General features: G+C 38.0%; 1 protein-coding gene across 1 annotated transcript in view; it reads right to left on the bottom strand.

Moving 5' to 3' along the window:
• Positions 1–27776, bottom strand: part of RBMS1 (RNA binding motif single stranded interacting protein 1) — a 143246-nt gene that overhangs the window by 16989 nt on the left and 98481 nt on the right. Inside the window, exons 3-6 of the mRNA XM_036386717.2 lie at positions 23479–23537; positions 20535–20626; positions 8702–8859; positions 5541–5612 (exon numbers count right to left, since the gene is read on the bottom strand). Coding sequence (XP_036242610.1) covers positions 5541–5612; positions 8702–8859; positions 20535–20626; positions 23479–23537 — 381 coding nt within the window. The remainder of the gene's footprint in view (positions 1–5540; positions 5613–8701; positions 8860–20534; positions 20627–23478; positions 23538–27776) is intronic.

The following is a 27776-nucleotide window of genomic DNA, read 5'->3' as shown; positions in this document are numbered from 1 at the left end:
ACACGTGACCTGAATAACACCGTGTTCACTCCTGCAGCAACACAATGACTGATGGTCACCAGAGGGAGGCTCGTGAGAAACAAGACAAACCTTCTTGGGTTTATCTTGACCCACTGATCTCCCTCCCACCAAAGAATGAACATAGACCTTACTCTTTTTGAAATTAAATCTGAACCTTACTTATTCAGCTTACTTTTTCTCATTGTTTACAAGAATATGCAACACATTCTCTCTCTTGCATATACGTGCAAGCATGTGACAGAAAAATATTTGAACAAAAAGCTCTCACAATTCCTACAAACCAGTTAAGCAATCTTTTGTAGTACAGGAAGGAAGGGAGAGTCATTTTTATTGTTTAATTGCTGGGAACTATGCAGGCCCAGTGATGAAGCAGATCATTAATCATTCAGTGACTTGTCTGTATGTGCAAGACAAAGGCAGAGTACAAATATTCAGAGTTGCATTCACAGCTGAGAGGTACCTGACATAAAAGGCTACAACTTATAGTGGAGTTAAGCTTTTGCAGCTAGGACAGCACATTTGACCTGCCCACTCTTCTGACACCCAGGGCAAACCAACACTGCCAATGGTTTGCAGGTGCCTGTTGAGCTGCAGCTACTGAGGGGATCTGGAACCACAAGCTTTCCTGGCCTTCAACATCAGGGCTTTAGAACTTGGGTGTGGAAAGTGCTGACCATCTCCTCCCACCCTGAATCACCCTCCTCTAGGGTTAATGTTTTTCCATAAGAGAGATGTGAATGTGATATTAGTCCAGAGAGTAAATTCTTCCTTGTTGTAGACACTTTGCACACATCTGTACATTAGAATTCAGTTTGTCTTTGTTCAGTGTCTACCCAAATTTGTACCAGGGGATACTATAAATGCAAAACCAAAACTCATGTTCTTTGTTGGACCTTGAGTTTGCACCCTTGACTTTACATGGCTAATTTTATCAACTTTTTAATAAACCCTACTTTCAGTTACTGAAAAATACAACAAAATAGTTTAAAACCACTATTCCTTTAGTCAGTTTTCAATTAAACTGCATCTTTTAGAGACTTTCATTGCTTATTTTCTAGTGCAAAACATATGGGACCTAATGAATTCTGACATTAAAACATGATTTTAATGATAGAGCCAGCCTGTACAGCTAGAAACTTTTGCCAAAGGCTGTGGGAACTAAAACAGAAATTGTGCAACGCATGATCAGGGTAGCTTTATATGTTTAAAGAGAAATTCAATATTATACTCTTCACCATCCTAGTCTTCACTTAAACATAATGCTCAGGATTACATTGCTTTAATAATTTATACAAGGTTTAATAATTTGTGACAGAAAGATATTTTGAGTGGTTTTAAGAAGCATTTTTCTCTTCTAATCCTATGTTGCTTCTTAGAACTAAGCAGCAAATTGCAAATTATGGGAGTTAGAGCAGTAAAACCTCTAATTCACAGATTTCACAAAATATTCAGAGTTGATGGTCCTTGTGGGCATCTTCCAGGTCCAAATCTTAAGTGAATGGCCTATACAGGGATCAAGCGTACAGCTTTGGTACCTCAGCACCATGCTCTGAGATCAGCTAAACTAATCTCAGGGTCTTGATAAAAGAATGAAATTTTTGTTCCTCTGCCTTTAGTGTGGCAACCACTGTCAGCCCTTGATATCCTGTAGGAGTGGTTTTTAGACTATGGTTCATGTGTTTTTTCTAAAGGATCTGTGAAAGATATTTGAAAGAAAAATTGAATTTATGGTCAAGTAACTTAAATTCATGAGAGATCTTTGGTGCTGGATACTTTGTAAAGGAAAGAAACTAGGAAGCACTAGAATATGACTGACAGGAGCCAGCTACTTCAGGGCTCCATTTCCACGCCTCCCCACCCTAGAACGATGTCCAAGGCCAGATAATTTCAAGCCATAGTCAGTATCATCCCTGGTGAACCTCTTCCCAGTCTAGTCAAGCACACAGGCAGGAGCAGGGCTTTTACACACTCAATTTTCCCCCCTAAAAGAGAATCTGAGCAACCAATCTCTTTATCCTAAGTGGGAAAGAGAGGGGTGGGCCATGGAAAATTTTTGATTTTTGCATCATCACCATAACCAGCCATTACTGAAGTAAAAACGGCATGGGCTGCTCAGCAAAAACGCTCTTACACCCATTAAACCAAAATCACCTAAGTTCTTTTCCAGTAAAAGGAATATTAAAGCTACATGCTACTGTGACAGGGAGGAGATGCCTTTCAAGACATTGCCCAGAAGATCATTTCTACAATCACTATGGATCCAACACAAGATTAAAAGCCAGTGAACACTGAGTATCATCTTTAGAGGAGGAAGGCTAAGTATGCTGCTGCTCTGCTCTCACTGCTCATCTGCTGGCTCCTGGCTCTTGATACCAGTCTGGTCTGTTTCCTCCAATTCACGTCATACATTTCACAGGAGAATAGAAAAGTTTTAAATATTACATTCTTCACTGAAAACAATGGTTCTTTAAGGAGGAGAGTGAAACTAAATGCAAAATTTACTTTAAAATTACTGAAACTAAATGCAAAATTTACTTTAAAATTACAACAATCATATAATAGTTATATATCATAGCTGAGAAGATAATTAAGTACAAGAAATAAAGTTCTGTGTTTGGTTTTCGGTGACAAAATGGAGAGGAAGTCATAGTCCATAAAACACAACCAGCTAATACAATAACTTACATAAAAAAGGACCAAGCCCAACAACAAATGGTGAAACAAACACTTCACTTCTAGGAGTTTCAGGGTTATACCAACTTGCAGTGCATTTCAAATTGCTCTCTGAGCTAACGTTTCTTCTTCTTTACTGAAGATAAACAAGGACACACTAAATACTGAATATATTTCATTAAGTTAAATAAAGCCTGAATAGCTAGTTATATCTGGGTTTAGCTTGCTTAGCATCACCAATGCCCAGTAACTCACCTAACTCTGGAGCTGACACTTTTGACAGCACCCTGTGTTAATCCCTGGCCTTCCCAGATTCTTAGAGGTTTTATTCATTGTGTCTTCTCATGCTCCAGAGGAGGTTTCACTTATGCTTTCTATAACTGTTTAACCCATTCTTCCATTTAAGCCCAAACTTAGTTAAAATAACAAAGCTGCATTATGAAAGCATGTTTTTGTTGAACAAATGTTCTTCCTCCCACACCTATTTCATTACAGGCCCATCTCTCCTACCCTCTTCATCCTGATAACATGGATGTTTTTAGAGCCAGCTCCCTTTGCTGATTTTAGCCAAGTTTCTAGGACACAATGTTTTAATTTAAACACAGATCTGGTTTTATGATTTTGTTTTGCATGTGTTTGAAGTTGATCCTTTATAATCCCAATGGTCGCTAATCTATTTCAAAACAGTTTCCTAATCTTTGCTTGTTCAAGAGCTTTCCTACTGTCATCCAGTTTTCTCTCGGCAGGCAGTCCAAAATCACAGTTGCCTCATGACCCCACCCCATGTTTTGGCAGACTGCAGTATACTATGATGCATAAATTGAATTCTCGACTAAGGCTGCATTATTGGACAGGTGCTTGCTATGTGGTATGGAACTCTGGGAGGAATTTGATCTCCATAAAAACCTTTGCAAGGAGCAATGAAACTTCACCAGCACAGAAACATAAAGCTGAGACTGTGCCCTATACAACAAAATTGAGGGTCTTTAAAAACCAAGATTCTCACAACTCCCTTATGCACCTGATTATTTGTCTCATTTTCAGTATAATGGAAAGTGAGACCCATCCAAATTTCAAACATTTGGAGTTATCTGTTTCTGAGTGACTGAGCTAGACACCCTTTGTAACTGCAAGGACACTCTCTGGAGGTGTGTTTTTCTTTTCTTGTTCTGGACAGAGAGCCTGGACAACTGTTTTGCAAAGGAAGCATTAGAAGTTCAAGCCTGTGAGATGGATTATATCTTGAGAAAACTGCTTAGTTTCCACTTTCAGAAAATTGACAGTTCTCTGCAAATTTCTTGTCCCTAATTCATCATATTTTTATGTTAAATGTTTCCTTCAGACTGCAAAAATCATTCCTGCAATTCCATGCATGAAGCTTTTATTCCAACCTAGTTGAACCTCATCATGTAAGGGTGCAACTCCAGCTTCAGCCAAGACCCACTGGAGACAGATCATGATTAGCAATGACATGCTTGATGGCTCATTCATTGAGAAGAGGAGAATGCAAGTGAAAATAAAACTTAACAAACTAAAAAGCACTGATAGGAGCTTCTGTTGCAGATGTTTAGTGTCGTTACTGTCTGTTTATACATAGGTTGTAACATTTTTACTAAATGTAACAAAGGAAAAATATAACTAAAGCAACAAGTGCAACAAGTGCTTAAATTTACCAAATCTTTGTAACAAAGTTTTAACTAAATAATAACACCAGCAATTAATCCTTGTGCAAAGGGACGGCAAAAGCAAGGCTAGGGAAGTCAAAACACTGCATTACATTAGTTTTGCCGAAGGGAGTGGTTTCCTGTGCTCTGAAGCATTTTCCATACTTCCAGCAGCACAGACTGCCTCAAACTGGAGCAATCTTTCAGGGATGAGGCATGTTTGGAGTTTTACTAAACAAGCCACATTCTTGTCTGCCTGCCGAGGGTGACTTTCCTCCTCCTCAGTGACAGGGTCTGGCTGTACAGAACATTTCACCACTGGGATAAAGGCAGCCTCCCCAACCACATCAACGCTGTAATTTGCAAAATTCCCACTTGGGATTCTCAATAAAATGCCCACTGAAAGCTGCCTGGAATGCCAGGCATGTATTCTTTCCTTCTTTATTGTCCTCTTTACTTTCTATTTTACTCAGCAGCACTGAATTTCCTCTCCTCATTTTTCAGTATTCATGGAATATACATTTTGTCTCTTAGAAACAGTGCTGACAAAGCAGACAAACTGATGAGGAACTTGGTGTGACAACAAAATTGTACTAAGCCTGCTCTGAATTCTGCCTTGCACAATATTTCTAGAAGCAGCATTCTATGCTGATCTCCTTCCATTTTCCCGAAGGACTTTAAAACCTACACTGACTTGAGGGTTGCAGCTCCCCAGTGAATGATCATGCCAGGCACTGCTGCAGATTCCATTTTTTTCCTAAGCAAATATTTTTTTGAAAATGCTTTGAAAAAATCATCAACAGATGACAAAACCAGCCCATTTTGCCTCTGAAAAAAGCCCTGTCCATGGAAAAGCAGCCAAATTCTGTTCAGATAGATATTTGTTTCCTCACTTCAACTGGGATTACATTGGATGCAAATTTGTACATAGCTGGCATCTTAGCTGCTTGTTTCTCTGCTAGGAGAGAACACTACTAGATTCCTAGAAAAGGTTTACAACAGAAAAGCGATATACTGTGTTCCAAGCAAGCATTACAGCCATCCAAAAAGACAGAGTTTAATTTTAATAAGCTTGCCTCTAAATGAGAAGCCAGATACAACAATCAGTGTAACAGGCTTCCACCATGTAAGCACTAACCCATTCATACATCTTGTAAGAAATATATGCAACATACCAGAAACTCCGGTGGTGTCTTTATGAATTTTCCATTAAAATGAGCAATCACTGCTTCACATTTTTCTGTTGACTCCATCCTTTGAAAATAAAGAATAATTTACATAAATTAAACACTGAAACAGATTCCCATGTTTGTGATTTTTTTAAAGCACATTTCTTGCTTTTTCTCAAATCATATTTCTTGTTTTTCCCCTCATCACTGCTCTGGCTTGCTTTCCCATGTGTGAACAATGGAGATGATGTTTTCTAAGAACATATAACTTCAGAAAGGCAAAGCCAAACTCAATTAACATTTTATGCACTCTGAGACCAAAGTCAGTGCCAAACTGAAAATAATGTTCCTGTATACTTCTTATATACTGTAGCTGTCCAAGCTGCCTCAAGTCCCTCTCTTGTCTTGAAAGAAGCAGAAGGACTGACTCACCATCATTCATAACTGAATCCTTACTGTCCATGCTGCATGCAGCAAAGGTTAATGCCACTCTTAAGAGAGGATTCAGAGCTGTCTGTACAGTTTAAGGGTAATAAACTCAAATAGAAACCTGCCTGACTGCATGACCCAAACTGACTTGGCAGCTTTTAGCTTATACACATCATCTCCACTAAATGATGCACCTGGCTCTTTTTTAATTGTCTCCAAGTTCCAAACAGGAGCCAATACCAGCAGAGCTGTGTTGGCTGTTGAGAATGTGTCCAAAATCTTGAGCAGGTTTGTGCACTCATGCTATCAGATCTAGACTGAACAGACTGGGCAGGGGGGCTGGAGAGCCCCTGTTGGCCTGGGAGGGGCCTCACCTGCAGTGAGGATGTGCCAGCCCTGACTGTCACCTTGGACTCAGTCACACTGAGCAACTCAGATGTGCAATTACAACAAAATATATTTTAAAAGAACTGTTTTTGCAGCCGCCTGCAAGATGATGTTTGGTTAATTTGAACAGATAATTTCTTTTCAGTTGCTCATTAAGTTCTGTAATTCATATCCACAAATTAGGCCAATGGCCTCAGCAGCAAAAAAAACAGGACTAAAAATTCCTAAGTCTTGGCATCTCTTTAATTCTGATATCCTTTCTGCACAGGCTGACAAAATACAAGTATAGATAACAACCAGTATCACCAAAAAGCCAGATTGAACAAGAGGTTTTCCTAATGATTCCAAAAATATCTCTTAGAGAATTTTCAGAAGTTCTGGATTATTGGATCTGCATCAAAGAAATCTAATTTTTTTTTTGTCTCACATGAAACAAACAATATAATTTAGTTTCAGACTCAAGTCTCGACTTGATAAAATACATTACTCCCTATTAACCTAATAAAAGCTTCCCAAAGGCAAGAAATTAAAATATTTATTTAATGTCTACAGGGTTTTTTTAATTTTAACTTTAATTAATTATCCAAGAATTTTCCAATACAAGAAAAATGTTCACCTTGTTGAAGAAAGACGTTCTAACTAGATATAGAAGCAATACTTATCCTATAAGTTAGGATATATACATATTTATGTATATAAATTAACACCTATATAAAAACAACTTCACTCATGTATATATAAAACATAAAATGCATAATAGAATAACTATTGAGAAAGTACTTTAAAACTATTCTATTTTAATGTCTTCAATACAAGTGAGGTCTTGGATACACACAAGTCTTTTTGACTTTTGCATATGATTCCAGAACACTTCCAGCTACATTAGGAAAAATACATCCTACCATATTTCCTACCTTACCACTGATTCAAGGTAGTGGTGGTAAACAAGTTTAGGGAGAAGAGACTGAATGAGAGCAAAATGCCAACTGAATTTTATAGTGGATGTTAGTGGATTCTACTCTTCACAGTACCGAAAAATGAAAGCTACACATAAAACCCACATATATTAATGAAATTAAAATGCCCAGTTAATTTTACCCCACTTACTGATTTTTTCAAAAGGGGATAGGAAGAAATTTTAGCAAAGCCCAAACTTGCTGGTTTTCCCCTCTTAAATAATGAATATTTTTCTATTATTTCTAATTTTGTTCCTTTGTTATACCTTCTTGAAACTTGATAGTTTGACAAGCATATGAAGTTTGGGTTCAGGAGGCTGGTGGGGGAAGACATTTGAAAAAAAACAAACTAAAAATCACAGTGCCGTGAAATATCCCCCAGCCAACTCACAGGAAAACCAATTCCTAAAAATTTTGGCCACATCAGGAGATAAATTTGTTCAGTTCTTTTCTGTGCACTAATTTTAGATTCTGATATTTGTTCAAATACAAAGCTATTGTAATATTGGCTGAACATCTGAATTACTGAAATTTGATTTCAGTACTTTAAGAATGCCAATTCTTTGCTTGAAGCATGCTTTTATTTTCGATAATAGAAACCTTCAATTTAAAGCCTCTAAATTTTGATTGTTATAGTAGGTTTAAAGCAGGACTTACATAAATAAAAACAGCACAGAAAAGACTTTGATGAAGAGATCCCAGAAAAAATAACTACATTAACTAGAGAAAAAGTAGATTCATATGGACAGAATATTTAGGAAATATTTCCTAATTTATGGAAAATATTTGTTCTTGTTGATTTGGGTGAGATATTTCACTTAGCACACAAATATTTTAAGATGAGATTTACTGTAAGTGAATAAAAAATATTTTCTTTCCCAGCTGACATCATGTTAATGAGCCTGAAAATTCAAAGGGCTGATGTTCAAAGAGCACTGATGAGTTCATTTTCTCCAAGGAACTAATGAAGAAAAATAAAAAAAAAAAGGCGTGGGGGTGGGGAAGAAGGATACTCCTTCTGGTCTGCTGCCTGGGATTCAAACTTCACAATCCAGCAGTCACAGAAGTCTCTGTAAAGCATCACGCAACCCTTGCTTACTGACTCAGGGATAGAGGAGAAAGGAGAAGTACAGAAAAGGGAAGGAAGTGGTTTAGAGTGAATTCTTACTCTAGATAATTGTCCAGTAAGAGCAATAAATTTAGATTTAGCCATCTAAGCAAGATGAGGCACAGCTCTACCAAAGGAAGAATCAACAAAACCCTGCTGGATAACTCCATTTCAATCTTCCTTCTCTTTACAAACTTTATCATTTTCAGTAATTTCTGCCTTTTCCACCTATTCTTGCATTTTTAATCAAACAAAGGAAGAAGGCTGCCAGCATGGCTCACAGCCCCGAGGTACCTTGCAAAGCCAACGCCACGGCTCGTCCCACTCGAGTCCCGCAGTATCCTGGTGGAGATCACCTGCCCAAAGGGCTTCAGCATGTTCTCAAGCTCCTGCTCATCCATTGACAGAGGCAGGTTGGAAATGTATAGGTTAGTCGGGTCTTGTTCTTGTTGCTGAAAGAGAAGCAAAACCAATTGTTATTGTTGTTTCCACTGACATTTTGAATTTAAAACAAACAAGTTCATATGAATTCCGGCGCAGATTTTTACTTCTCAGGCCCTTTGTTAAGTCTACTCTTTCCTAGTATTAGTGACCTCCATCTTCTGCCAGTGCCTGCAGCATTCCAGAGAAAGTTTCCTTTCTCCTATTACTGCTGACACTGACATTTTAAAGTAGAGATAAAGGTGAATAATTGACCAGTTTATAGTTCATGTTAAAACTCCATGTTTCAAATTTTTCTGAAAGGAAAAAAAAAGTAAATATGAGATAAAGGAAAGAAATTAGGAGAAGAAATGCAAGAGTGGTGGAAAGCACTAAGAAAGCCAGATGTAAATTAAGAAGAGGAAAGATTGGGATGACAATCAGAAAATAATATAAGGAAAAAATGAGAAAATGGATTTAAGAGTATGCACATTGCCATCATAATACCAAAAGAACAGTGATACAGAAGCAAGTGGGACACTGTCATCGCCTTCCATACGTGAGCATTTTTGACTTTTCACCAAACTTTTATGTTATACATTCAGACAATAAAAAAGTCCTGCAAAAACTTTCTCTAGAAACAGACAAAATGAGAGAGGAGGGCATCCAGGAGATGAGCAATTAGGGAGGTGACAAATGTAGCCACATCTTTGCCATTCCCCTGATCTTAGGCTACTCACTACTTTGTGTTATCTATGTATGTGCCATGAAATGACACCTCTAAGAAACCTTTTTGGTGAAATTGATGATTTCCAGTGTTTGTCTACATATTTCCCAGCTGTGGCAAGGGAGCATCTCTTTCATGCTGGTGATCACTGCCCATGCTCTGTACTGAAGCACATTCTTGATCTACCAGATTGATGTGACACAGTCCTTAAAGTTGTGCAGAACTTCAATGTCATCACTGTCACCCTGGTATGAATGTAAGTCTCTGCAGGATGCCCACATTCAGTAGCACTTTTCTGGCATCAGCAGTGATATGATCTGAAATCAATTTTATTGATATATAGATACAATTTTCATAGAATCACGGAATGGGTAAGGTTGGAGAGGACCATGTCTGGTCATCCTGGATCACATTGCACAAGCACTGCACAGTAAAGAAGGTCATCCCCATTTGCAGGTGGAACTCTCTGTGCATCAGTTTCTGTCCATTGTCCTAAAATATTTATTGGTCCCAACATATTTGATGGCACAGGCCACAATGTATTTTCCCTCTGTACAAGAGGGCTGACTGGCTTGCAGGGAAGTTTGAATCAAACTGGACAACAAAAACAAAACCATACAAAAACACAACACTTGCCTCCTGCCATTAAAGCATTCTTAAAGTGATTATACTGGATGGATGGTGATATCCTCTCATGCAGAACAGGATCAATTTGTCATTAAGACCCCCTTATATAAATAGTATCTCAGTACTTTTAGTAGCATAGTGCATAATTTTATAACTTGCCATCTTAGATATCACCTCTCAGTTTCAGTTAGTTTTTCCTAGGAGGGGAAAAAAAGAGAAAAAAAAGAAAAAAAGAAAAAAAAGAAAAAGAAGTGTTTGGGCTTGCGGGGAGGTCACTCCTTTTAGGCACAGAAAGGAATTATCCTGTTCCAAAAACAGTGAAAATTAAAAATGGGAAAGCAAATTCTAGGCTGAAAAACCTTTACTTATTTGCATTTTTACCCCAAGCCTCACATTCAGTTCAAAAGAGTTAATATTTTGAAGTTTTCCAAAAATGTTTTTAAAGAAATTGGAATAGAAGACCTATAGGAGGGAAATGTTCTTCCATTTCATCCTCCTGATGTGCATGCCTCTGCCACTGGTATGAATGTAATTCCTAGCCACACCAAAATCCCACATACCTTACAAAACCTTTTCCAGCTCCCAAGTGTTGCCCTCATTGGCCCCTTTATAGTCCATTATAAATGGCATTTGATTACCCTGTATGATTTTTCTTTTGTTACCTAGTAGAGACATTCCCCTTCCAAAATAAAACCGAATCTATACAGTACACAGACAAGTTTAGGGTTCAAATTATCTTATCATAGGGTATCTGAATCCTTTTTCATATTAGAAAAATTAACAGAAGGAGAAGACAAGAAAATGGATTCACTGTGAGGCCACAGCTGACATTAATATTAATTGCTGGGCATAATTACAGTAGTTACATCTTGACATTCAGCTCAAATTTCCTCAGGCAGGAATGTGAGATGAAGAACAGCTTTCACAGTGTTAGAACTGGTTTGTTACTTAGATAGTATTAGGCAATTTTGTTTTGCACCTTGAGATGTGTGGGCTTAACTTCCTTCTTTAATCAGTTATATCAGCAAAAGCTTTAAAGGAGGTTTCAAGCATTGGCATTACAAAATTGCACTTGTAGCCATAGCAAGATTTTCTGAAATTACAAATAGTATTTGAAAGGAAAAGTTTTGAATGTTTTACTTTTTATTACAGACTGCAAAATATATTGTAGGCAAATATCCTAAAAACTTCCCTAAATAATCTATAACAGTATATCAGCAGGAAAGTCAGACTCTTTGCATATTTTTATTTAATTTCCTAATGTTTTTATTCTAGAATAACAGAAAGTATAAAAGTATTCTCATAAAAAATTCTAACATTTTAAAGATAAAAAAGGCCCCATTTTGTTCACAGTAGGTAACAGTGTAATTTACATGCAAAAAACAAAAGAACAAAAACCAACCAACCAACCAAGCAAGCAAAAGATTACGTTCAGAATAACCCAGCAGAGAAATAAATTCAGTCAAGGCAGAAACTCAGAGAATCTGTTCAGGTAAGTAAGTAGAGCACACTCCCCTTCTCTCAGGCTCCTGTGGCAGCCCAGGGCTTACCAGACTCCCACATTATCCTGGCACTATATCCTGGCATGAGACCATGAACTTTTCCTGCCAAAAGGGGCACAAGGACCTGCTGCCATTCACTGCACACGCTGGGCATTAGATGCTTGTACTTACCCAACTACCAGAGAAAACTTCCTGCCACAAAATCATGTAACACTACTGCTAGGGAAGGCAATGCTGCACTTTGGAAGAATATGAGCAACTTCACCACTAACCCACATTACAAAGCTCTTGGGGAAAAAAGAGAAAAAAGAAGTGCATCTGAGGAAATTGTTCTAAGGAAATTGTTTTCTCTGAACAGAAAGCATTTTGTGATGGAAAAATTTTACTTGTGGCCCATGAAACAATCTGTATTTTGCATTATTAATTATTGGGGTTTGGTCAGGTACATGCTGAATGGCTGACTGGAAATGACTTCTGTTTTCCTGACCCTATCTCCACATCAATCTAGTCCAGCCTGAATACTCCCAGGGTTTCAGTTACTTCTGGTTTGATTCTTTGATGGAACACCCAGACCACAGCAGACGAAGGGGAGTTTGAAGATACTTCTACACATGTCCATAGCTAGGACTGATAAAGATGGAAGGCAAAGGAGGGAAACAAAAAGCAAAGAAGCTGCCAACAGATGAGGATGTCTCACTGAAATCCTGGAATAAAACCTGAAATTTCTTCCATCTGTAATTCTTCCAGCAAAATAGTTGAAATGCCAACAACACATTCCACAGTGCATTGAGGTGGTATCTGCACTGCAGGTGCAAACCCATGACCACCCTGCAGTTCAGCTATAAGGATAAATCACAGAGCCACAGAATAGCTCAAGTTGGAAGGGACCCATAAAGATCACCAAGTCCAACTAGGTCAGGACAGATTAATTTAATCCACTTCTTCACTTTTCAAGAAAAGAAAGAGACAGCCACTGATTCACAAAAGGGCTCATTTACAACACTCATTTGCAACCCTTACTACTGTTGGCATAGATGCAAAGCAAGACTGAACTTTTTAAAGAGTGTATTTGGAATTTTGTATAGTTTGATACTGGAACATTTATACCAATTATTGTGCAAAACACCTTCTCTCTTCCTTTGAATAACTTGCTTCACCATGCAGCTCCTGTCATGTCCAGAAGGCTATTAAACCTTGAAACAGATAGCTGGGCACATTTTGGGAGACTGTAAGCAGCAAGTTAGCTCCTTCCCCTTGGGTTTCCTAGCTGACTTCCCAATAGCAGCCACAACTAGGATTCTCCTTCCATGTCTGTGCTATCTTACACAGAAGGCACTGCACAAACAGATGTTTGCCTTTATACATTTTTTTGTCATGGAAAATGGTTACAGGTTAACAGTTAAAACTCAGGAAGTTAGGAGAAAGACAAACTATTTAAGTCATCCCTTTCTCTCTCTCTGGCAAGCAGGAGTTTAATACTTGAAGTTCTGTGAATTTTTCCCTTACCAAAACCTGTCTCACCATTGCTTAATTCACAGTGCTATTACTATTCAGTCTCAGAAGAGAAAAATAATTCCTTTGACACATGAGTTTTTAATTCCTCTTCTGGAATTAAGAAAAAAAAAAAGTGAAACCAGCAAAAATACCTTCCAACATAACTCAGCTCAGACCTTGCCTATACGCTGTAATAATTCTTAGGATTTAAAGGTAGGTGTTCCTCTGTTTAAAATCCATGATTTTATAAGCCACTTTTCCTTATATACCTTAAATATCTTGAAATTATTTGCATTATTGTATGGAAATAATCTAAAAGATTTACTAAAGTCAGTGGGAAGTTCCCTAATTTTGGGCAGCAAGCCTCCATTAACATATAATCTACTGAATATAATATTTTTTAGAATTCTATACAATTTAGGAAAACTGCTTAATTTGAGTGTCTTCATATTTCATGCAGGGTTTTCCTTAGTTAACAGAACCTTCAGCAGATCCTGAAAGATGCTGGAATCGCTCAGCATTTTCAGATTATGGGCAACATCAGGGAATTTCTGGGCTACTGTAAGTTTCCATACTACTGAGAAAACTAGCAAGTCTTGTTTTCAGCAATGCAAGTTTCTATCAATCTTTTCTCTCCAAACACCTTCAGCTATGTCTCCTGAACTTCTCTACCAGAATGTAACAATATAAAGATGGAGAGAAGAGCTCTTGCAGAGTAATATGCTGCTTTTTCCCAAAGAGCTCCCAAAGATCATAAGATACAGCATTTCTTACAAAAATGACAGGAATGATCAACTGTTAATATTTATTTCTGATCAGGATTCCTACATAATGTGAAGTGCTCTACATCATCTGAAAGAAATTAACAAAAACCTCCCTGTGCGTGTGGAATTGTTCCTAAATTGCAAGCAAGAAACTTGGCAAAAGGCAAGGACATCTGTTTTGTGTTGCTGTGTGTAAGGTCAGAGTGAACAGACAGCCATTCAGAAACATGTGACTAGGCACTGCTCACAGCAAGGAAGATCCTCTGCCTGATAGGGAAGGGATTAAATGCTTGTCTGCCTTCATATAGATACTACTTCAAAATTTACAATTGGCCAGTGTCTCACTGAAATATGTCTGTTTTAGCCACAGTTTTAATGCTGTCTAACCACAGACTGTTAACAACACAATTCAGGGAAAAATCACTACCATAATTTTCACTTGTTCTCCAGAATTGCATATGATTGACACACTAAACATTCAAATTTATTTTTACAGGCACATCTGTATTAAGAAGAATTTAACTGCAATAAGCTTTGTGATCAATCTATCACTTCATGAATACATTCTTTTTTATTTCTCAGTGATTTTGCTTTCCCTTTGCTAGAAGGGCATGAAGGTGCCCCTTGGGAGCCCTGAATGAGCCCACCACAGCTCAAAAGAAGGCACCAGACCCTTGTCAGAACAAGCCACAGCATAACTTAGCAACTGAGATAAGACTTTTGTGGGCTGAAGCTTTTTACTCAAGGCAAGTGTTTGTTAACTGTTTATTTAGAGCACTTGCAAGTCCTGAAGTGATAGTCATGTGGCTCCCAGGTAAGCAAAATTTGGCTTACATTCAATTTATTTTATAATGACTTCTAAGAATTTTTACAATTATAAGGAGAAAAATTTATTATATTTATTTAAAATCTGTTACAGTAAGATTTAATACTATTATCTACAAGAAGTAGTACAAACCAGATAAAAAGAAAACTTTTCAAGACAGTTGCTAAAAACTGCTGTAGAAATCTGCTTGAATTAGCTCCAGTTTGCCTGTCATCTGTTCTTTGGCATTCAGAAGCCCAGATGCAGAATAAAAAAATTGCAACATACCTACCTTCTCCAGTTAGATTAAGTGCTCTAGCTACCATGGTAACCTAAACTATTTTTCTTACTTTGCTCTATAGGAATGAAAACTGATTTATTTCTCCAGAAGGTTGTCACAGTGAAGACAAGTACTATAAGCAATACATTACTGAACCTCAAAAAAGTTAGCTGTTTCTCATTTTTGCTCATTTAAAACCATGCTCTTCATCAGCAACATGAAGGAAGAGCTGTCTTCAATACATTTTGCTTATAAGCTGTGGAAAAGCCTTGATTTCTCTTACAGAGATGAGGACAAGCAGCTAAGCAGCTTTTCCCTCCCAAAGTTCACACTTTATATGATGTGACAATTCATCTTTTCCAAATACACTTGGGGAAAAAAGTCACCTAGAGTAAGTTTAAAGTATGAGAGCTTAGGAAAGAAAGATAAAGCTACCTGCACATGGAGTGTACATCACAATTCTGCCTTAGTACCTTTGAGTGAAAAATATTAAGATTGCAAATTCAGGTCATCTCTGTACTCCACAGGATCAACATGAACTCAGACAATGGGCTCATATTCATCATAAGCTAAAACCCACCCCCACATAACAAGTTTCAGAATTTGATCTGATGCTTTGAGGGCCTGTAGACCACTCCAGAAAACACAAAATGTGTCTTAAGAACGGTGGAAGTCAGTACCTGATGGGAGAACATCCTTTACATTGTCAGCACATTGTTGTTCTGACACAATTCAAATAAGAAACAATTTTTTAAATGGTCCTAATTTTTTGCACAAGCTTAAAATATTTGAAAGTATTTAGTGATAAATTAATGTGAGAGCTAATACCAATAATCAGGACCACACTTCATTGTGTCAGCGGAAGCGAAGACTTTAAGGAGGAGGAAATTGTAACATTATGAATCTGAAGTCCTAAGTCCTAAAAATGTGCAACTCTGGGGAAATCTTCTGAATGGATAAACAGTGAGTCTTCCCACAAAAATGCACATTAGTACATAGAACAGCATTCCTTGGCTCAAATTAACAAGTCTCACTGACCACAGAAATCTTCCATGTCTGTGGACTAGTTTCATGGCTTCTATTGTAAGTTGTATATGTTTTCTAAAGGTAACTTTATCCTTCCATAGGGAAAAAAACCAGGAAAACAAAAACTGGAAAATAATGAATATCAACCGTTTAAGTCATAAATTATCTTGACTATCTTATAGTGAAGGTGTACATATAGAACTACAAATCTCACGAGGAGAGAGAGAATTGAAGAGACAGGAGAAGACAAGGTCTTCAAAAACAAAATGTAGGGAATCAGGGTCATTGAGTCCATCACAACTGTGTTGGACTTGGATGGCCTAAACAATTTTAAAGACTACACTGATTTTAAACACATGGTTGAAGTTCTACTGTGAGAATGTCCATTAATACTTGTGATGCCTAAAGTACATTGCAAGCTCTTTGCAAAAAGTGGTCATTCCTTATGTAGATATAAGCCTTTCACTATTATCTCAGAAATCTGTCAACCTACCAGGAGATGGACAATCTGGTTGTACAAATGCCTCTGCCAGGCCAGGAAGGAGTTAACACTCAGTGAAGTCTGAGCTGCCAGAGCCACACTGCTGTTCTAGCTGGCTTGTGCAGCTCTACATTGCTGTCAGTATAATTTAGATATTCTCTTGCTGACTTTATCTGGGCTGCAAACTCAATGACTCTCTTCCTGTCTTAAGTTTGCTAGACAGAAAGATGAGAAGAACTGTGGGTTTTATTAACCGTTCTTAGTAGCTCTTTTTTACCTTTTTTGTTTATACATTAGTTTACATCCAGAAAGTAAGAATTAATCAACTTTCCATTTGAAACAGTTGCTTTAGTAGCTACGGTTGAATTCAGTTAACACCATTTGATGAGACAGAACTTGGTCTGAGCAGTGACTTGGATGCTTTACGTTAACCTCAAAGTTAAAAGCCTATGAGAATTTAGGTGTCTGATATCTCCATAGCATTTATACCTCACCATTTCTAAAACATCCTTAAACAGTCTTAATATGTTAAATCTCCATTCAAAATGCCAATATATAGTTGATTTTCTGTGTGCATCTATTTTCCTATAAACAAAGTCCCTTTCTGCCCACTCTGAATAATTAGAAACCTAGAGCTATCTCACTTTTACTTGTGGGTGCAGGGAAGAGAAGAGGGTTCTCAGAAGAACCACTCTGACAGCAACCACAACTTTTCTAACAAACAAAATTGTCAGAGCTTTCAATACTACTACTAATCTTACCTAAGACTGCTTGGCTCTACAAAGTCACAGCTTTTGAACTTAAAATTCTTGGTTTATAATCACTCCTCTGGGAGCAAGAACATAGAAGCTAAGAAAAGAAATTTTGATCAATTAAAAGGAATTAGAATAAAAATTGGACAGTTACTAACTAGTTTAGAAATAACACTAGTCTTGCAAGACATGTATTTGATCTGTTGAATAAGAGCTAATCTGCTGCTTTGTACTGGTGGATCCCGAAACAAGCTGGCTACAGTAGAGCTCACATCATCTGATCCCCTTCCACAGCCACTTACATATCCTGAAAAAGATGGACTTACCACTAGCAATACTCAAGTGGAAGAGAGGAGAGGGGCAAGAACTTGTTAAATCCATTTTTAATTTCCATCCAAAAACTACTCCCATCCCCTGGCTAGGCAATTATCATCTTATGCGAGGTCTTAGCCACATTTTCTGGCCAAAAGGAAATATGGGAAGCATTTGTTTCAGCAGAAGACACTGGTAACCAGCAGAAAGGAAAACTCTTCCCAGGCTGCTTTGTCTTAGCCAAGGATTCCCAATTTAGATCTCAGAAAAAGCAGAACAGCTGAAGACATAGTATTTCATGAGCAATGAAATGACACAGGGTTCCATTATTGTGGCTCAGCAGTAGCAAAATATAGCAAGTGGGATTTTTTTCAACTCAGATCAACTGGGAAGCAGACTGCCAAATACAGCATGATTTTACCCCATGGATAGGATAATAATGATAATGATAATAATTTAATATTTTTAAAATAATTTAACTTAAATTTGAAGTTGCCTCTACAAAACAGCAAAAATTTTAATATGTAAAAATCAGAACCACTTCCACTAAAGCAGTATGTGCAGATGAACTTGCTGACGTGTGTAGTATTTATCTCACTGACCTAGAGCTACAGCAGGACACTGCAAAAAGGACTTTATGGCAGCCAGAGTCAGAACATAGCTCCAGCAAGAACATTTTCCTCCCTGTTCAGCTGCTGTGGGTCAGGAACCACGTCTGGGGGGAGGGTGAGAGCACTGAGGAGCTGTGCTGCTCCTCACACCCTGGGCACCAAGTAATTACAACACCTTCCCATGAATAAATCACCCCAACAGGCATGGATTTCCTCTTTGAAACTGCAGCAGCTGCGGTGGTCAGTAAGGAAATCGATTGCCCAGACAGGCAGGAAACGCCTCAAATAATTCTCTGTGACACTCAGGCTTAAGCCTGAAGCAGTGTCACTGCGGGACCACCACCCATGGCACAGGTGGGTCACGTGCAAAAGGATAAAATACTAAACACACAAACACAAACTTTCAGAGCATCATGCATGTGAAGGGTGTGATTTGCTAATCTTGCCAAAGCAACTGTGACTGGCCATTCCCAGACTGGAGCATCTAAGTGGAGATAGGATTTTTCAGACAAAAGGAGAGCAGCATTGCCCAGGGGAAAAAAAAAAATCGAATGGCTCAAAACGGACAAAAATCAAAGCACTCAAACTCATAGTCACTAGTGGCTGTTCGTTGTGGTACTGTTCATTGGACTGGTTTTGGGGGTGGTCTTTTTAATTCAAACATTCTCTCTGTATTAAGAAGCAGAAGAAGTTTCACTGGAATGCAAACCTCATAGTTGCAGGTTTCCCACAGGTCATCAAGCTTGACACAGGGTCAGAAAAATACCCAAACCTTTGGGATATTTTGATGCACATTATTTCATTAATGCTAACAAAAAGAAATATTACCGGTCTTGCAACTGTCAGAGGAAACAGGTCAGAAATATATGCTGTAAAAGAGATTAAGAAACTATTCATTGGGTTACTAGTTAATTATTAGAGCTTCTCCATCTACTCAAGAAAACAATTAAATCAGACATCAAAGTTAATTAAGAAAATGAATTTACATTACTTCAAAATCTCTCTTTGGCCCTCCCACCTAGATATCATATTCATAGGATGGCAGACAGAACTCTGAAAGATCTGGGGTATATTTTAAAGTGATCACCTAAAACCTAAAGATTTAATAAATGGCCTTTATTAAGCATACATAAAACCTTGTAAAAGGAAAAAACCCAAGTGTTTTCCAGTAAGCATGTATGTTTGTGTCATGGCTGTAATGAAACACGCATTAAGTATGAAACATATGGTTTCCATTTTGTTGCCCTGGAATCCATCCAAAGACATTTATGTTGTTAGCTTAACTGTTCTCTTTAGCTGAGAAGCTGTGGAAAATATCTCATCTGAAAAAAATCTGTACCTAGTGGATAACTATAAAAGATTTGCTAGATTTTTAGCAGACTATTTTAATAAAAAAGCCTCTGAGATTACTAGATTTTAAGTTTTTTAAATTAGTATATAATTTTCTAACTGAAAACAAATTTGCTTTAAGAGGTACCAGAATTCTATCAACAGATTATGCTGGTAATATTTTTTTTAGTTAACAAATTTGTGGAGGTGTTTATGGCTGTCTTTTGGAACCAGGCCATCTGACCCAACAAGAATGAATGACAGTATCATTACTAAAGTATCATCTCCCTAACTTCATAAAAGAGCACTGAAGATACTCTGAAGATCACATCTGGCTAATAAGCTGGTTCAGAGGCAAGGTTCATTAAAAATTAGAGAAAAATAAGATAGTTTTCATTCTGCATTTTTTAATAATTCCTGGGTTTGCCTTGATGCAAAAGTAGGTCAGCCAAGAGCTGGCTAAGAATTTCAAAGTATCTATCATGAATGCTCAGATTCAAATTTTATTTATATTAGCAGATAATATACCAGAAGGGCTGAAAAAAAAGTTGAAAGGTTAAATTTTGCCATGATATACTTAAAAATTAATTCCTAAATCTTAAGACTTCTAACCTCAGTAACAGACAATCTATTAAACCTTTCATACCTTTGTGCGTAAACCAATTCATTAAGCCTGCTGTAGTTTTTACAAACCATTGCTAAATTTTTGTTTGATGAAGCCAATGGAAAAGACTATTATGAATAAATTGATAAATGCAATGAGATCAGTTTGAAGACTTTACAATTTCATGCTTCTTTATTTATTTAGTTGAGATTATTTGGGATGTGGCAGACAAAAATCTCCATTTTGTTACCTTAATGATTACATGGCTTGAGGATTGTGCTCTCTGTAAAGGGCCCTGCAGCTGGAAATTCCACACTGCCCTTGTTGTGCCACTGTACAAGCTTGTTCATCTTCACAACCCATTGCAAGAATTAGCTGGTTATTCTAACTCACCTTTGCCATCTGTGCTTGGACTCCACTGGCCTTTAAAGCAGAAACCGCCTTCTGAGCAGCTGCTGGGCTGTCAAAGTCAACAAAACCATAACCTGAAAGAGAAAACATCATTTTGTTAGCAAGACAGCAACCAGCTTACAAACAAACACTTCGCAGCCAACAGTCGTGCTACTGGCACGGTTTTTAATACAATTTTCTTGTTGTTCAACAGGGACAATTTGAACTCCAGGTCCTCATGCAGTGTCATCGACCCCACCCCCCCCCCAAAAAAAAAAAAAAAGGGAAAAACCTAGAAAAGTTCTTGAATCTTGAACTAGTGGAACAAATCCATTTCCATGTCCACTCATTATGAGAATTTTGGCCAAATTGCTAACAAGCAGTGCAGTGCTTTGCTTTCTGTTATCTGGTACGTAACTTCTAACACCAGATTATTTCAGAGATCACCAAATAAAGCATCATCTATTAATTTTTCTGAAGTAAATTCTTATTGCAGTTTGAATAAATGACAAGTAAGTCTGTAAGTTACTTTTTGTTTATTCAAATTTTTTAGGAGAGGAATTTAGTTTAAAAGACACCCATGTACCCAATTTTTGGTAAATTATACTTATCTCATAGTGTATACATAAAAGACAGTTAAATTTAAAAGCGGGTGAAAACCCATCTTCAGTGAAACCAAATGTTTTTTCCTATTATTGAAAGAATGTGAAAAACTGGCCAGAAAGCATTTTCTATGCCATACAATGCAATCTTTAAATATTAAAATAAGCTCAACATCAATTGAAACAAATTGAAATAAATTATATTTGCAATAAGCTCTTTTCTTATTCTGAACAAGAACATGTAACTAAGGAATTCCAGGATGCCCAAATTGCAATACACCTTGGCCTTAACAGACACTGGCCTTACAGGCTGGGATTTTTAATCCAGCCTGGGAATTGGAGGCTCAAGGCTCACCACGAGGCAGTCAGAGTTTGGAAGCTACTTCCACTAGATGTTATTGCAAACCTCATTATGCATTTTCCAATCCCCCTCTTTTCCACCAGTGAGCTGCCCAAGTATTGATAAAACCCCTTTCCAGAGTTAAAGTTGGGGTAAAAGAAAGCAAACAAAAAAACCAACAATGAGATAACCTCTGGAGGAGTAGAAAATGGAAACATTTCTTCAAAATATATTACAATCCTCTTACAATATATCTATACTGAGAAAAGGTTGTCTAATGTTAGAACAGGACAAGCTTTAAAGCTCTTAACTTGGGAAAAACAACTCAAGCGTCCTTGTACATCACGGCAAGCTTATTTATGCTGCCAAGAAGCTGAAGAAAGCAGCATATTGTTTTGTGTAACACGTGGTGGTGTGGATTGTTAAATCCTGACATGAAACAAAGTGAATTAGTTCGTATCAAGTTTTGTGCTGCCAAGGCAAGACTAACTTCCCATACCCCAAACTGGCTCTCCACACCCATGGCAGCCTGGGTTATCACCAACACACTGCCGGGTGTAATACAGATAAAGTTACATACTGACACCAAGCATGCCACCAAAGCTGCCTCTGCCACCTTCCAGATGATAGAGAAACTCAATTACTCGCTGTTCCAGTTAGTTTAAACCCCATAGTGTATTTTTTGGCAAAAGCCAGAGATACTGTCAATCTTTTGGTTAAATTCCAGTTAGATATTTACATTCTGCCTACTTGTGTTCCCACTGCAATTTCAGCAACACACAGTGAGCCTCCCTGGAGCCTTACCTTGCAGTGTACTGTCACAACAGGCTGTTAGCTACCACTTCTCATCAGTGAGATTTAAATTCTCTATTGAAAAAAATAATCTTAAATCTCTTAAAGAATTAATGTGTGAATTTCTGTATCACTGAAAGGCTTACTGAACACTTCAGGAACTGACAAAATGGACAGACTAAATCTGTTAACTGCAATCATATGCATTAACTAATTAAAATAATTGCAAAGGGCACCTCCTCTTTCCTAGTCACAATGACATCTGCATACAAGCTAGGAAAAAAATTTCTAGAAATTTCAGTTTCTGAACTGTCAGTGCCTCTTCAATTTGTTTAAGATGGGGAGTTGAGAAGCTATGTCCTTGCACTGGTTCCAAGTTCTGCACAAAAGCTTTGTCTTAATTAATGATGGACTCTCCTCCTTCTGTCTATCAGCTTTCTGCTCATTTATGGGCATTATGCATATTAACACTGCTTAATCAGCTGACTTAATATTTCACTTTGCTCAGAAATTATCTCCTAATTGTAAAAAAATTAAACTCTGAATTCTGGTATTTCAGTGTCTGCTACCACACCTTCTCCCACCACAAACATGCTGGGATCTGAATCACTGCAATTGCAGTGAGCGATGAAAACCCATGAACTGATACATTCAGCTTATCTAGAGGAGTTCTAATTTTTTTTTCCAGCTGCAATTACTTCATTGAAAATGAACCCTCTCTTTGCTCCCAATACATTCAATAGAACATAACAAAACACAATTAGAGTACTGGAACATGTAATTAAGTGCTGCTTCAAGCTACACTAATCAATGGAGCTTATTTCCACAATGTATAATTTTTTAAGATGCTTAGTATAGTTGAATGGTCATCTGCAAGCTTCCCTAGTTTCTCCAGGCAAAAGGGGAAAAGCTGCTTTTAACTCCATTTTTGTTTTTAAAATAGAGGCGAGCTGCCAGCCAGCACTGTGCATGTCAGCTTCACTCTGCCTTGGCTGCGCCACCAACACCGGCTGTCTGCCAGCTCCACTGGAGGCAAATGCATTGTATACACCAACCACCAGCAAGAATGAAACTCATTTAGGAGCAAGAATGGGAAAAAAACCCCCAAACCAAACCAACAAAGGTAAAATGAACTTAAAATACAACATTAATGCACTTTATAGAATCAGTTATGACTTTCAGGGGAACACAGTATAAAGGAAAATATACATACCTTTGCATTTGTTTGTAGTCTTGTCCAAAATAGCCTTCGTGGATACAATTTTCCCATACCTAAAAAGTATTATACATGTGTAAGGAAACTGAGAAAAGAACATCCTATTATAACAAACACACAAATCACTTTATTTTAGCACCTAGTACCCTTTACTCTGTGCAAAATGAAACAATTTATATAGACTATAATTATGGAATGCAAACTCATACATAGATGGAACTGACAAAAAACATCAACAATTTCAAGCACGATCTCGTTCTATATTCTCAGTGGCACCACAGAATAAGCCAGAAAAAAGTTCTTTATAGAAAAGAATTCCAGGCATTTAAAATCCTGGTATTTATAAGACACTATATTATAGATATAAGCTAGGACTCTCAGTACATAGACCAGTTGCCTTGTCAGTGGCAGGTTTGCTGGCTAGCACAGTATAGAAAAAGAAAAAAAAAAAATAGAGAAAAACCCAGCAAAACCCCAACTGAAAAACACAAAAATATTACACCCGATTTAATATTATTCTGTTCTGGAATGTGACAAGTAGAAGACTAAAGAAAGCTGTTCAGCAAAGTTGGCGAAAAAATCTGTACATTTCTGTAAATATAAGCAATTTCAACTAAAATAAAAACATCCCTCAGGAAAGTTTCAATTTTCTTTTTCTCATTGCCAGTTTCTCAGCACGTGGTAAGCCCAGTCTGCTATGCAGCCCAAAGGTGAGTACACAGAGATCTCAGAAACTAAACTTGGAAAACAAGTGGACAGCAATCTCAGCTATAAGAACAATGACTGTTTCGGAAGCAAGTTTATCTGCCAAGTTTATCAGAATTAGGTATTTTGATCATTTCTAGAGTAGAATTGTTCCTGTTTGCAATTTCCCTCCAAATAAAAATCCCAGATTCAATTTAAAAACAGCAATTCTCTTGGCCTGCATACAGGGCACAGGTTTCCCAAGCTCCTTCCCACGTCCTCCTGTTTGCTTGTCAGTGACACTTGTTAGGGTGCCCTGAGCATGGAAGAGAAAAATGATGCAAAAGGAGTTTGCTTTGACTTGAGAATATAATGTAACTTATTACACTAACAGGTATACCTATGCACCGTGTGCTAAGAGGCTCTCTGTCATTGTACAAGAACCCAGAATTATGAGACGTGTTATCGGTATACGAAAGGGGAATTTGGGGACAAATGAACTTTTGTCATCTTATCTGCTAAACAGAACTTCAACAGTGTGAGTATAATTTCAAAACATACTATGTCAAAAGACAACTAACTCCATTTCTGCAGTAGCCGTATTAGTCTTAAAAATTCTTCAGATTATACTAGAAGCCTAATAAATTGAGCTTTGTTTGTTAAGAGTATTCAATTCACTGTTCACTTGCAAAGTCACAGTTATTCAAAGGCAAAGCCTATTTATAAAGTACTTTCCCCACAAAGAGCATTGAAATACACCTTTCAGTATAGCTAGCACTCTTTGTGACCAGTTTCAACACCCTGCTGTTTATGCAATAGTTATTGGGTGGCTTCAAATAATTGCAAGGGACTAAACCTGGGACACAAGCCATGAAGTGGGTGATTCCTACTTTTATCTGAAATTGTGAGCATCTACACTGATATAAAATAGAACTATCCCTCTATAGTCTAAAAACATACAAATATCAATGAAAATCAGCGCATACCCGAATTTACCATTTTAGAAGCTGTAATAAAGCAATAGAAATTGTGCATAATAGTTGGAGCAGGTACTTCGTTATTTGTACCACTTATTTTCCAAATATGTCATTCCATTCAGAAAGCTTTATAGTCCCTAAATCAAAACTTCTCATTTTCTTCAGAATTTTTCTGAGTGCAGAGTAAAAGCACATGCTATAAACGAGAGAGGTAAACTGCTCAGGGTGCTTGGTAACCAGCATGACATTCAACATTCAGCATTCTCCATATCCTATCAGGCTCCCTAAAGCTTCTTAAAGTGAACAGCTACATAGCCTTTTGTGGGAAAAAAATCCCTGGAGGATGATCTTCTCTCTGCCACTGTGTCAGTTCTTGGAAGTGCAGAAAGTGGTGGTAGTGAAGAACCCCAGCCCTGGGTATTTCTGTGAGCACAATGACCTGGCCAGCTGGCTGGGGGCTGCTTTGGACTGCTCCAGCCCACGCTGCTGATGCTCAGCAGCCCATGAACAGGTCTCTGCACAGCTGTTCTTTACAGAAACTTTGTGGACTACCTTCCACTGTGCAAAGATGGCTTAGTGATTTATTGCACTGTCCTAGATAGCACGGCTCCTGCAAAGAACCAGCCACCAGGGAAGGCTGCCAAGAAATTTCAGCAGTGTGAGTCTAGGAACAAACTGGGAACCTGTAAAACAATAGCAGCTATCGCCAGGATTTCTCCTATGATTTTCCCTCCCATGTATGAGTTGCTCTCCACTCATGCCATGAGGCACAGAAAAGCAGTTTACCCACTCTGAGCCTGGCCAGCAGGATGCACCCCCTCCTTGTTCCCAGCATGTGATCTGATATGATCTGAATTACTCCTTGCAGTTTCTCCCAAGTGCTTCCTTCAAATTATGACCATTGTGAAAACTTTTCCTCCCCTTGAATTCTACAGTCGTTATACTCTGCTTTGAACACGAGCTCCTGTCTTCAACTGGTCCTTTATTGGGTGCAACTGCACTCATGACCCTGCAGAAATCAATGAGCTATAAAACACACCAGTCATGACACAAACTGCTATGTATTGCCTGCTTACAGAAAGGATTATAGCAAGCAAGAGAGAATTTGTATCCCAAAGACATCTATGATGTTAGATCTTGCTGAAGATCCTAACTCCTCTCAAAGCCTATATACCTCTAGCTGTCTAAGGCACTTGCTGAGGGTTCTCTCCTGCTCCACAGCATGCTTGGTGAGATTTTGTACCTACAGCAAAGCACTGTTCCATGGCTGGCAGAATCACTTCTACAGCAGTTGGTGTTTGCTCATTCCCTTTCAGCTACAACAGTTTTTTAAAGCATGCTTTCCTTTAAATTAAGTACTAGTCTTTAGAAATAACTGCTAATCTGGCTGGTGACAAGCAACTAGGTATTTCTTATTAAGTGAGTTCTTTTTCTCCCCAAAATAACATCAAACTCATGTTCAACAGCAATAGAGAGCTCAGGTTTTGTTTTTTTTTTCTTTTGAGTGCTTTTAACACATTCTTCAGTCTGAATTATGTTTGGAGATGGAAAGATGTTTTCAGCTTTGTGTCTCTTTTCTATAAAGCACTTGTACCAATATCAACTCACACATTGAGAAAGAGAGAGCTTGGGTAAGAGGCAGGTAAATAATTGCCAGGGTGCACTGGGTATGGGATTAACAGGGGTGTGCTCAGCAACTGCCTGTGACCCAGTGTACAAGAGGTACAGAACACCAATACAAATGTCTGGCTGGACAGAAGATAAAGAAGAAACATGTTCAAAGCCAAGCTAGGAAGAAATGCAGTACAGCAACTCACCAGGATAATGTTTACTACTGCTTATTACATCCTCACAGCACAGAAATGAAAAAATAGCCCTCACCTGGCTCATGCTGCCCCAAAATCTACTGCCAGGAGATAAGAATGTCAAACACTGCGCTATACCTTTGTCTTACATGCTTTAGAATTGGGAGACTTGAAGTGAAGCACCACCACATATTTTTTTTTATCATATTGTTCAGCAACATGGTCAAAAACAGTGCAAACAATCATCCTGACAGATTCACTGAAAATAGCTAGGGATACATTTGACATTTAAAACATCTCTGAAGCCTAATTTTGGCAACCTCCACAATGCTGAAAGAAAAGGGTCTTTAGAAAACCAAGTACATGAATCAACCTGAACCACTATTTATTTTTCTCCCTTTGTACATCTGGCAGTATGATGAACAGATGTAGAAATGTGAGTGTGAAAAGACACCATCGTGAGCATGACAAAGAATGGGGAATGAAGTAGTTTGAAGTCTCTGCCCCAAGTGCTGTTTTGAGTGTTGAAAGAACTTATCTGTGTGTGCATTAGGGGAGGTACAGTAAGAACAGGCAGTGAGAGGCTTGATAAGATTTGTCTGGAATGAATTGTTCAAATCTGCATCCACAACATAATGTAATATACCTCATACCACCATGCTTACAGTGCTTCCCTTTGCAGTACTCTCAACCTGTCTTCCAGCTTTTGCTGTGAAGGATTTCTCTACCACAAGATGTTGACTTGGACAAAAATATGCCAGAAGGATCTCTGCTACCATGGAAAGCCCTTGCCTTTAAATGCTGCTTAGGTCCTCCATCCTGAACTGTC

This window comes from Molothrus ater, chromosome 7, assembly GCF_012460135.2.
Source record: "Molothrus ater isolate BHLD 08-10-18 breed brown headed cowbird chromosome 7, BPBGC_Mater_1.1, whole genome shotgun sequence".
NCBI classification, from domain to species: domain Eukaryota; kingdom Metazoa; phylum Chordata; class Aves; order Passeriformes; family Icteridae; genus Molothrus; species Molothrus ater.
This window is presented reverse-complemented; position numbering and strand designations above follow the sequence as displayed.